This window comes from Mesoplodon mirus (assembly GCF_964341445.2).
Source record: "Mesoplodon mirus genome assembly, chromosome: 5".
Taxonomy (NCBI): domain Eukaryota; kingdom Metazoa; phylum Chordata; class Mammalia; order Artiodactyla; family Ziphiidae; genus Mesoplodon; species Mesoplodon mirus.
In genome coordinates this window covers 68,605,199-68,617,685 of record NC_138980.1, presented here as the reverse complement: position 1 = coordinate 68,617,685, position 12,487 = coordinate 68,605,199, and the positions used below count along the sequence as shown (strand labels likewise).

General features: G+C 42.6%; 1 protein-coding gene across 2 annotated transcripts in view; it reads left to right on the top strand.

The window, feature by feature from the left end:
• The window catches only part of KDM3B (lysine demethylase 3B), a 60,973-nt gene that overhangs the window by 41,735 nt on the left and 6,751 nt on the right, over positions 1-12,487 (top strand). For both annotated transcript variants that reach the window (XM_082620424.1, XM_082620423.1), the window contains 8 exons: positions 2,891-2,998; positions 4,554-4,681; positions 5,999-6,278; positions 7,022-7,278; positions 10,087-10,353; positions 11,383-11,554; positions 11,952-12,042; positions 12,186-12,316. In XM_082620424.1, coding sequence (XP_082476550.1) covers positions 2,891-2,998; positions 4,554-4,681; positions 5,999-6,278; positions 7,022-7,278; positions 10,087-10,353; positions 11,383-11,554; positions 11,952-12,042; positions 12,186-12,316 — 1,434 coding nt within the window. The remainder of the gene's footprint in view (positions 1-2,890; positions 2,999-4,553; positions 4,682-5,998; positions 6,279-7,021; positions 7,279-10,086; positions 10,354-11,382; positions 11,555-11,951; positions 12,043-12,185; positions 12,317-12,487) is intronic.

Sequence of the window (12,487 nt, the reverse complement as noted above, 5' to 3'; positions counted from 1 at the left end):
ATCTTATATAATGTGAAAGACTGCATTTTCCCCCCTAAGATCAGGTACAAAGCAAGGATGTCCACTCATCACAACTTCTATTCAACATTGAACTGGAGTTACTGGTCAGCATGAAGAAATAAAAGACAAGGAAAAGCATAATAATAATTTTTTAAAAAGGCTCATAGGGCTTCCCTGGTGGCGCAGTGGTTGAGAGTCCGCCTGCCAATGCAGGGGACACGGCTTCGTGCCCCGGTCCGGGAAGATCCCACATGCCGCGGAGCGGCTGGGCCCGTGAGCCATGGCCGCTGAGCCTGCGCGTCCGGAGCCTGTGCTCCGCAACGGGAGAGGCCACAACCGTGAGAGGCCCGCGTACCGAAAAAAAAAAAAAAAAAAAAAGGCTCATAGCTTGGAAAGAAATAAAATGGTTTTTATTCTCAGATGACATGATCATCTATATAGAAAATCCCAAGAAATCTACAATAAAGCTACCAGAACTAATAAATGAGTTTAGCAAGATTACAGGATACAAAGTCAACATAACAAAATTCAGTTCTATTTCTGTATGATGTCAGTGAACAATTAGGGATAGATTTAGCAAATATGTAAAAGATACATGTACTGAAGACTACAATATATTGCTAAGAGAAATTAAATGCTAAATAAATAAATGGAGAGATGTACTGTATTCACAGATAGAAGATTGAATATTAAGATGTCAGTTCTTCCAAATTGATCTATAATTAAGTGCAATTCCAATGAAAATCCCAATAGGACTTTTTGTAGAAATTGACAAGTTGTTTCTAAAATTTATATGAAATACAAATGACCTAGAATAACCAAACTTTTGAAAAAGAAGAATGAAGTTGGAGGATTTATACTACTACATTTTAAGACTTTGTATAAAGCTACAGGAATCAAGACACTATGGTTAGTACAACAGAACAGAGTCTAGAAGTAAACCCACTCATATACATTCAACTGATTAGCTGCAAAGGTGCCAAGGTAATTGAATGGAAAAAGATAGTCCTTTCACAAATGGTACTGAAATGACTGTATATACATATTCAAATAATCAAATGAACTATTTTTATTCACATTATATACAAAAGATTAACTCTAGTAAATCATAGACCTAAACATAAAAGTTAAAACTCTAAAACCTCTAGGAAAAAAATAGAAGACCTTTGTGTCCTTGGGTTAGATAAATATTTCTTAGATAAGACACAAAAAACAACAGAAAAATTAATATCAAATTTGAAAACTGCTCTTCAAAAGACATTAAGTAAATGAAAAGGCAAGCCACATAGTGGGAGAAAAGATTTGCTGATCACATATTTGCTGAAGAACTTGCATCTATAATAAAGACCTCTTAAAACTCAATAACAAGAAGACAAAAAACCCAGTTGGTTTTTTTTTACTTTTTAAATTTATTTATTTTTGGCTGAGTTGGGTCTTTGTTGCTGCTCTCAGGCTTTCTCTAGCTGCAGAGAGCGGGGGCTACTCTTCATTGCGGTGTGCAGGCTTCTCATTGCAGTGGCTTCTCGTTGCGGAGCACAGGCTCTAGGTACATGGGCTTCAGGAGCTGTGGCACGCGGGCTCAGTAGTTGTGGTGCATGGGCTTAGTTGCTCTGCAGCATGTGGGATCTTCCCGGACCAGGGCTCAAACTCGAGGCGGATTCTTAACCACTGCACCACCAGGGGAATCCCCACCAAAACCCAGTTTTTAAATGGGCAAAATATTTGAACAGATACTTCATCAAAGAAGATAGATCAATGGAAAATAAACACATGGGGAAAAACTATCAATACTTACTAGGGAAATACAAATTAAAACCATAATGAGAAACCACCAACCCCACTAGGATGGCTAAAATTTTTTAAACTGAGAGTACAAAAGTGCTGTCAAGGATATGGAGCAACTAAAACTTATTAAACGTTGCTGATGGTAATGCAATTTGGTAGCATCACTTTGGAAAATAGTATAGCCATTTCTTTATAAATTTAGACATAAACTAGCATTCCACTTCTAGGTATTTCCAAGAGAAATGAAAATATGTCCACACAAAGGCTTGTACTTGAATGTTTGTAGCACTTTATCCATAATAGCCAATAATGGGAAACAATCCAACTATTTACCAGCTGCTAAGTGGGTAAACACAATAAGGTACATACATACTATGGAACAGCACTCAGACATAAAAAGATATGAATTACTGATAAATGCAACAATATGGATGAATCTCAAAATCACTGCTAAATGAAAGAAGCCCAACACAAATGACAAATGACATACCATATGTTTCCAGTGATATGAAATTCTAGAAGAAGCAAAACTTTAGTGTTAGAAAGTTGGTCATTGGTGGCCAGGGGTTGAGGAAAGGGTATTGACTGTAAAGGGCTGAAGGGAACTTTATGAAGGGATAGAAAAGTTGTAAATCCTGAATGTAGTACTGTTTCTACAACTATATACATTTGTCTAAATTCATCGAAGTGTACACTTTAAATTGTTGAATTAATTTTATGTAAATTATACCTCAGTGTAGCAGTATTTTTATTTATTTATTTATTTATTTTTGCGGTGCGCGGGCCTCTCACTGTTGTGGCCTCTCCCGTTGCGGAGCACAGGCTCCAGACGCGCAGGCTCAGCGGCCATGGCTCACAGGCCTAGCTGCTCTGCGGCATGTGGAATCTTCCCAGACCGGGGCACGAACCCGTGTCCCCTGCATCGGCAGGCAGACTCTCAACCACTGCGCCACCAGGGAAGCCCAGCAGTATTTTTAAAAGTTAGCTGTTATCTTCTTTGACCTATGAAAAAATTGGCCTGTAAAGTCTGAAACTCTGACTTATTGAGAGAGATACATCTTGTGACCCTCATAAAATAAGTAAAGTCATTTCATTTCTGTTTCAGAGACAGAAGAGATAGGTGATGAAGAGGTTTTCTCCTGGTTGAAGTGTGCAAAGGGGCAGTCCCATGAACCAGAGAATCTCATGCCCACACAGATCATCCCTGGCACAGGTAAAGGAATTCCTTTTTTAGATTTGGTGGGGGAAAAAAGATGTTTTTAATCGAGCTATAATTTACACACCATAATATTTGGTAAAATGGTTTATCTCAGCTTGAGTCTTTTCAAGCCTCACTAGATTTCCCTGAGAATTTGAATCTTCAGAAATGTTAGATTGTATGCAGCCACTGCACCCACTTTGCCTCACCTTTCTGGGTGGAGGGGTTGGTTGCTTTTCAGATGTCATTTTACATTCCTATGGTCGGCAGGACCAGAATAGAAAAAGTCAGTCCAGGAATTCCCTGGTGGTCCAGTGGTTAAGACGCTGTGCTCTCACTGCCGAGGGCCTGGGTTCAGTCCGTGGTCGGGGAACTAAGATCTCACAAGCCATGTGGCCCAGCAAAAAAAAAAAAAAGAAAGAAAGAAAAAGCCAGTCCCCTGGCTTCCAGAAAGACCTTTGGTTCTAGGTTTATAAAAATCCAGCTGAAGCTAATCAAAGCTCTTGAATCCATGAAGAAGGCAGCTTAACAGTAGGAATGAATGGTCTTGTGGCAGCTTACTTCTTTGATTCCTCCAGATAGTCTGTTTCCAGCTTCCACAGCTCCATTAACATACACACACTGAAGTTGGTGAATCCTCTGCCTATGTTCTTCTCCACTTTGGGGAGCCACCCCCTGGATCTTTATAACCCAGTGCATCTGAGCAGAAGAGCTCCCTGAGTGCAGTGGTCAGATGCCTGCTCCCTGCTGATCTAAGCATTGGTTAAATGTTTGTGTAAAGTTTACATTAGTCTATTTTTTATTTTTAGGTATAACTTACAGTAAATCTCAAGTATACAATTCAAAATGTTTACATACGCTTGAACAATAGGGAATCTACCCCTAGAATTTCTGCTAAAGGACACCTTGTTAACGTTTACTAGAGGAGGGAGGGAGTGTAGCTTAGTGGTTAAGCGTGCACAGAACTTGCTAGATAGACCTGGGTTAAAGCCTCGGTACTTTCATTTACCAACTTTATGTACTTAAGCAAATAACCTAACTTCTCTGAGTCTCAGTTTCATCATCAAAAATTGAGGGTATTGGGCTTCCCTGGTGGCGCAGTGGTTAAGAATCCTCCTGCCAATGCAGGGGACAAGGGTTCGAGCCCTGGTCCAGGAAGATCCCACATGTCTCAGAGCAGCTAAACCTGTGCGCCACAACTACTGAGCCTGCGCTCTAGATCCTGCGAGCCACAACTACTGAGCCCGCGTGCCACAACTACTGAAGCCCACGCGCCTAGAACCCATGCTCCACGAGAGAAGCCACCGCAATGAGAAGCCCGCACACCACAACGAAGAGTAGCCCCGCAACCAGAGGAAGCCCACACACAGCAACGAAGACCCAACGCACCCAAAAATAAAAAATAAATAAAATTAAAAAAAAAAAAAGCTTTAAAAAAAGAAAATTGAGGGTACAAGCTGCTACCTCATTGAAATGTGGTAAAGCTTGAGAGAGATAATGTAAATAAGGTCTTTAGCACAATACCTGGCACATACAATTATTCTAAGGTTAATTGTTATTTTTTTTCCAGCTCTTTACAATATTGGAGACATGGTACATGCTGCCCGGGGCAAGTGGGGAATTAAAGCAAACTGCCCTTGTATTAGCCGGCAGAACAAATCTGTGTTGAGACCTGCTGTCACTAATGGGATGTCACAGGTAAAGTGGTGTGTATAGGTACAACTGAGAGAAACTCAAGTTCTTTGTACCAGGAAGTGCCTCATTTTCACCTCTGTTGTCCCAGGCTACTGTTAGATTCCTGGGGAATTAGGGGATGGGGAGGCCTGTCTAGAGAGAGCCCCAGAAGTTACTCAAGGGATTTAAATTCCCCCTGACTGGTATGAGTTTCTCTTCCTGTGTCTTTAAAACCAATTCAGGCTTGTTTGATTAATAGCACAAAGAGATTCTTTGCATCTTGTCAAGATTTGTACCTCAGGTTCCTTGTGTAGGTGAAGAGTATAGAAAACGTCACTAGGAATACAATCCTATCTGTATGCATGATCCCTGCCTTGTCATGTTAGGTACTGAGGAAAGAAATATGAATATTAGCCTGCTGATCTGGGATCATTGTACCCTGAAAGCAGTCCTAAGCCTTCACAGAGAGGCAGTGATTTTCTCATTGCTCTGTCAGAGGTGGAGGTCATTCTGGTGTGATGGTGACTATTTTGAATAAGAGGCTATTTTTAAAAAAAGAAAAAAACCACACACACACCTCTTACATTCGGAGGGCTTTCCATGAATGCTACACATGATCAATAAGAGGTACAGGGGTTAATGCTGAGAGATCTCAAAATATCTTTTCAGTAGAGTTGACATATTAGATCAAATCATCAGGAAAATTCAATAATAGAATAATAACCATTTTATTGAGCATTTATGTGTGCCAGACACTATGCTGAGCTCTTTGCATATATCAGTACTATCTCATTTAATCCTCAGAACAGCTCTATGCAGTCAAGTTCTAATCACCAATTTGCCAGTGCAGAATTTGAGCCTCAGGCATGCCAAACAAAAACGCTGTTTTAGGGCCTCCCTGGTGGCGCAGTGGTTGAGAGTCCGCCTGCCGATGCAGGGGATACGGGTTCGTGCCCCGGTCTGGGAGGATCCCATATGCCGCGGAGCGGCTGGGCCCGTGAGCCATGGCCGCTGGGCCTGCGCATCCGGAGCCTGTGCTCCGCAACGGGAGGGGCCACAACAGTGAGAGGCCCGCATACCGCAAAAAAAAAAAACAAAAACAAAAAAAAACGCTGTTTTATTTTCAAGTCTTGTTCAGTGCTCTTTCCACAGAACCTAGCATAGTTTCTGTCACATTGTAGGACTCAACAAATATATGTTAAATTAATGAATGAGTGAAATAGCAGTTTATGGGACAGTTGCTTTCCCAGACCTGTTTAGTGTCAGCTGTCATTACTATTTGCATTGTATTTTTTCTACACAAGGACAAAACTTTAACCATGTTGGCGTTCTGTGCTATAGCTTCCTAGCATAAACCCTAGTGCCTCTTCTGGAAATGAAACCACCTTCTCAGGTGGAGGAGGAACTGCATCGGTAACACAACCAGAGACTGACCATGTTGCCAAAGCCGACAGTACTGACATCAGATCTGATGAGCCTCTGAAAGCAGACAGTTCGGCGTCAAATAGCAATAGTGAGCTAAAAGCCATCAGGCCCCCTTGCCCTGACACAGGCCCACCTTCCTCTGCCCTGCACTGGTTGGCGGATTTAGCAACTCAGAAGGCTAAGGAAGAAACAAAAGGTGAGATTAACACAAGCCTCTGCCCTGCCTGTGGGTGGAACACTTGAGTTATTCTGGGATTCTTCAAACTCACACATTACCATCCACATTTTTGAAACATGCCACTTGCTTTCTCTGGCTGATCATGTAAAATGAGGGAATCTCTTTCCACTTCTTTCTAGAAGTGGAGCTTTTTAAAAAAGGCACATGGCTGGGTTCTACCCCAAACCTCTTTAGTCAGAATCGATATAAGATTTTTAACAAGCTTCCCAAATGGCCCTGATAGCCAGTATTACTAGCCAGGAGGGCTAGACTTGTTTTTCAGTGGGCACAAAATCACCTGGCAAATCGTTAAAAATGCAGATTCCTGTGCCCCACCAGAACTATTAAGTGAAAATCTCTTGGAGTAAGACCAAGATTCTCCATTTTTAACAAGCACTCCAGGTGATTCTAATACAAGTATTCTGGAGACCCACTTGAAGAAACACTGTCTTAGAAAGTGAGGGAAACGAAAGATGGATGGGAACAAAAGGAAGTTTGAAATCCAGATCTGGAAAAGAAAGGAAGAAGTAGGAGAGCTTCTCCTTGGCCATGAGACCTGCCATAGTCATAGCTCGTCAGGCTTGGCCCAGACAAGCCGTACGTAGTTTGGGGGGCAGGGGAGGGGAAAGTCTTTCCTCTTTCCCACTTGGCTGATTTTTAGGAGTCAGTTGCCTGCTGGGTATTCCTTGTGCCTAATGCTATTCCTGGTTATGTTCTTACAGAAGCAGGGTCCCTGAGGTCGGTGCTCAGTAAAGAGTCTCATTCACCCTTTGGGCTGGACTCATTCAACTCCACTGCAAAGGTCTCTCCGTTGACTCCAAAGCTTTTTAACAGCCTGTTACTGGGTCCCACTGCCTCCAACAACAAAACTGAAGGCTCTAGCCTTCGAGACCTCCTCCACTCCGGGCCCGGAAAGCTTCCTCAAACCACCTTGGACACAGGCATACCCTTCCCCCCGGTCTTCTCTACATCCTCAGCAGTAAGTGTCCTCTCTACAACTCTAAGCTTTGAAAGAGCCATCAGAGATCTGATAACTGGGTTAGAGGGTATATGACTGACCTCTGTCCTCCACATTATCAGTCCAGCTGACAAGATCTTTCTTTATATTAAGTTTTGGGAATGTTTCAGATCCTTTTAAGTAGTAAACCTTTTGTGCCATGTTAGGAAGTCAGTAGAAATTGAGACTGAAGTTTTTTAATCATCAGCAGGAATCACTTTATTTTCTTGACAATAACAGACATTAAATTTTTTCTAAACGTAGGCAGTACACTCATATTGTACTTTTTTGGGTATCTAATAGATGCCTCAAACCTAACACCTCTAAAACCACACTCCTGTTCTTCTGCCCGTGAGCCTGCATCTCCTTTATTTTTTACTTCTCTTGGTCAGTGGCTTCCAATTGCTCGGCGAAAAATCTTGTAGTCTTTTGGGACTCCCCTCTCACATTTCGTATCTAATCTGTTAGCATAACCTTTCAGTTTGATCATCAGAATGTATTCAGAGTGCACCCATTTCTCATCAGCTCCACTGCTTCCTCTCTAGTCTGAGTCAACATCCTCTCTTGCCTGAATTTTTGTAGTAAACTCCTTACAGGTCCTCTGTATTTCTTCCCTTTCTAAACAGAGCATCTAGAGTGGTCCTTTTAAGATATGTCACATTATATCACCTCTGCCTAAAATCTTTCAAGGGCTTCCAATTTCATAATAAAAGCAGAGTCCTTTCAGTGGACTATAACGTTCCAGCCCTATCTTCCCCTCACTTCCCTGACTTCAACTACCACTCTCCCTCTTGTTCACTCTGCTCTGGCCACACCCACCTTCTTGCTGTTTCTTGAACATGGCCAGGCATGCTCTCTCTTCAGAGCCTTTGCACTTGTCTTTTTCTCCACCGAGAGCTCTCTTTCCCATGTCACAACATGGCCTGCTTCTTAATCAACTTCCTCTCCTCCCTCCTGAAATGTCACCTCTTTAGTAAGACTTCTTCTTAGATCACCCTTAAAAGTCCATTCTACTCCCATCCTCCACTCATATCTGTTTCCTCTGCACTTTTTTTTTTTTTTTTTGGCTGCATTGGGTCTTTGTTGCTGCGCAGGGCTTTCTCTAGTTGTGGCGAGTGGGGGCTACTCTTCCTCGCGATGTGCAGGCTTCTCATTGCAGTGGCTTCTCTTGTTGCGGAGCGTGGGCTTCAGTAGTTGTGGCACCTGAGCTCAGTAGTCGTGGCTCACGTGCTCTAGAGTGCAGGCTCAGTAGTATGGCACACGGGCTTAGTTGCTCCGTGGCATGTGGGATCTTCCCAGACCAGGGCTCGAACCCGTATCCCCTGCATTGGCAGGCAGATTCTTAACCGGTGAGCCACCAGGGAAGCCCTGCACTTTTTCCATAACACTTATTACCATCTGACTTGCTGTGTTTGATTTATTTTCTGCCTCACCTCCACTTAAAGGCATTTTTGTCTGTTTTTTGTTTTTTTGGTTTTTTTGTGCTGCACAGCTTTCAGGATCTTAGTTCCCCAACCAGGGATCGAACCCAGGTCCCCAGCAGTGGAAGTAGAGTCCTAACCACTAGACTGCCAGGGAATTCCCCATTTTTGTCTGTTTTATTCACGACTGTATCCCTAGTGCCACAATGTTTGATACATAAGTATTTCGTAAGCATTTACTGAACTAATAAATTCAAAACGTACAAAATTTAAATTTTAAAAATACAGTGAAAAGTCTCCTTCCCACTGTTGCCTCCCTTTCTGTAGGTGACCATTGTTTCATGATTGTCCTTTCAGTGATATTAAAATATGTATATAGTTCCCCCCCACTTTTTACACAGATGTTTTTATACATTGCTTTTGTATTTTCAGTTTATGTATTTCAGAGATCATTTCAAACAAGTACACAAATATGTTTCTCATTCTATTTTATGACTAATGACTGAAATTTGATGAACTGTGGGTGGTTGAGCCTTGTACAATGTGGGTTATTTGTTTCTCTTTTGGATAAATGACCAAAAAAATACTTTGAGCTCTGTCTTATTTGTACTGCTCCAACTCCCAGTTCTCCTTTTTCTTTTTAAATTTCCCCAGGATGTTATATGATTACATATACTCTGTAGAGATCATGATTAGTGATACTTCAGACATTGTGTTATCAAGTTAACAAAAGCCCTCCCCTTCCTTCACTTCTATGACCTTAGGTATGTCACTTTCATCTCTGGGCCTGAGCTTTCCCACCAGCTGAAACAAATGAGAGATTCTTGGTAGGGGACGGATTGGGGAGTAGGAGACTGCTTTCAGAATATACAGTTATCTTGGGTACTCTGGTACAACTGTTTATTGGGGTACACTCCCTGGTAAAAAAAAATCACTGCCTTGATAAGTCACCTCAGTTACTTAATTGAAGTATATCCCTTGGGCATGCTGGCCAAAAAAAATGTGTAACCCTCAAAATAAATGATCTTTCTCACTCAGTTACAGCATTTTGTGATCCCTGCATCTACGTGCATATGCTTAAAATGGGGCTGAATGCCAAAGACATTTCTTAGGTCTCAGATCTCCTGCAGTAGAGGGAACCTTTCTGTACTTTTTTCCCATAAATATAAAGCAAAATATGAAGGCTAGGGAAATGTAAGATAGTGACTTACTAGGCTCCCCCCTCCAACTACAAAAGACTTTACAATAACTTTTATGAAATTTAATCAGGTAGATCAGAACTCCGTGTGAATATAACTGTGAGACTGTTTTTGAATACTCTACTGATGGTGCCTCAGTCATACTAACCTGATGGGTTTGTGTCTGGCAGGGAGTGAAGAACAAGGCCAGCCTACCCAACTTCCTTGACCACATCATTGCCTCAGTGGTAGAAAATAAGAAAACCTCAGATGCTGCAAAGCGGGCCTGTAACTTGACTGATACCCAAAAGGAAGTGAAGGAGATGGTGATGGGGTTAAATGTGCTGGACCCCCATACCTCTCACTCCTGGCTCTGTGATGGAAGACTTCTGTGTCTCCATGACCCCAGCAACAAAAACAATTGGAAGATCTTCCGGGAGTGTTGGAAGCAAGGCCAGGTAAGCAAGAATAAGCAGATCCCAGGGTCGGCTGTCTGCCTGCCCACTATAGCTACCAGGATAGTTTCAATTCTCTCTGGGAGACACTTTGCCAAGGAGATTTAGACATATACTAAGTTTGTTGTAGACAGCCTTGCTACTTCGAGTTTTCTTGGATTTTTAAAAGTCAGAAGATTCCTAAAAATACATTGTGGATCTTTTTATTTCTCAGCTGTGTAGCTCTGTGTTCTTAAAAGGGCAGTTGAAATTCCTGTGAGGTTGTGATCTGGCATTAATGACACCTTTAGAGGAAAATCCGTAAGTGTGATATGGGGTGAGGCGAAAATGGGTGGAAGTGGGTGGTACTCTTCTAGGTAAATGTTTCAAGACCATACAAGTCTGTGTGATAGTGTGATAACACTTCCTGATTTTTATACATTAGCAGGTGTGAGGAAGGGGGGGAGGTTGTAGAATTGTCTGGATAGTTTTTCATTCGAGATGTGAGGACGTATTCTCAGAGTTTGCATTTGTCAGCTTTTTATCCTCTCACCTCAAAACAGTGGTAGAGGGCCTCCCTGGTGGCGCAGTGGTTGAGAGTCCGCCTGCCGATGCAGGGGATACGGGTTCGTGCCCCGGTCTGGGAGGATCCCATATGCCGCAGAGCGGCTGGGCCCGTGAGCCACGGCCGCTGGGCCTGCGCATCCGGAGCCTGTGCTCCGCAACGGGAGAGGCCACAACAGTGAGAGGCCCGCATACCGCAAAAAGAAAAAAAAAAAAAACAGTGGTAGATACCAGGGCAGCAGAAGTGATTTTTGTGGAATGCGCCCTCACCCCAACCCCCTGCAGTGAGAATCAAGTGTAATAACAGAGTAGAAGTGTTTTCATTTTCTGTAGCTGACATTGTTGAAATCCATAGATTCTGAAACTGGGAGGGAATAATAAATCATTGTGGAGAAGAGGTTGTCCCCAGGAAACCCTCCTATTCTGTCCCTTAGCCCTGAGCTAAGTATTTCCTAAGTGACTCTGATTGAGATACTTTTGTTTCCACAGCCAGTGCTGGTATCAGGGGTACATAAAAAACTCAAGTCGGAACTCTGGAAGCCAGAAGCCTTTAGCCAGGAATTTGGAGACCAGGATGTGGACTTGGTGAACTGCAGGAACTGTGCTATAATTTCCGATGTGAAAGTTCGGGATTTCTGGGATGGCTTCGAGATCATATGCAGTAAGTAGCTTTGATATCTGGTTCAGTAAAAGCAGACTGCAAAGTAAGCATCTATATGCCCAGCCCTACCGCTGAAATAACAAATTACATCCTCTTAAGAGGAGGAACATTCTATCCTGGTGCCAACCAGGTAGCTCTCATGGCAATCACATGGCTCCCAGAGCATACCTGGACTTAAGCACATGATCACATGGGATGTGTGGAGCACTTTCACTTTGAGATGGAAAAATCTATCATGTACTAAAGCAGTGGCTAAGGAAAACAAAGCCCACCTTATCCATTATGGGGGTTTACAAGTCTGAAAATAAGAGTTTAGTCTTCTAAACCTTTTAGTCACTGGAGAATCAGGCAGCAGCCAACCCAGCAGATATTTGTAGGACTGCTTTCTGTCTTACAGAGCGATTAAGGTCAGAAGATGGGCAGCCAATGGTGCTCAAACTCAAGGACTGGCCTCCTGGGGAAGATTTTCGGGACATGATGCCAACAAGGTTAGTGAACTACAGTGAGTCATCTTGAGAGACTTGTGCTTTGCTAAAGCTGTCACAAAGTAATCACCAAAAAGTGCACTCCACCTCTTTTCCTTTTTCCCCGATAACAAGCTAAGTCATCTTTCGTGCTTTTTTTTTTATAGGTTTGAAGATCTGATGGAGAACCTTCCTCTGCCAGAATATACCAAACGAGATGGCAGACTCAATCTAGCCTCTAGGCTACCCAGCTACTTTGTAAGGCCCGATTTGGGCCCCAAGATGTACAATGCCTATGGTATGAGGGAGAGGCCATAATTGACCTTTTTGGACACTACTATTTCCATTTCACCTATAGAGGGAGATTTGTAGTCAGGATCATGTGTAGAGATGATAGAGGGCAAAGTGACAGGCACTGAAGAAGTTGACAGTATCCAGGATGGGTTAGAATATGTTTGCTTTTGCCATT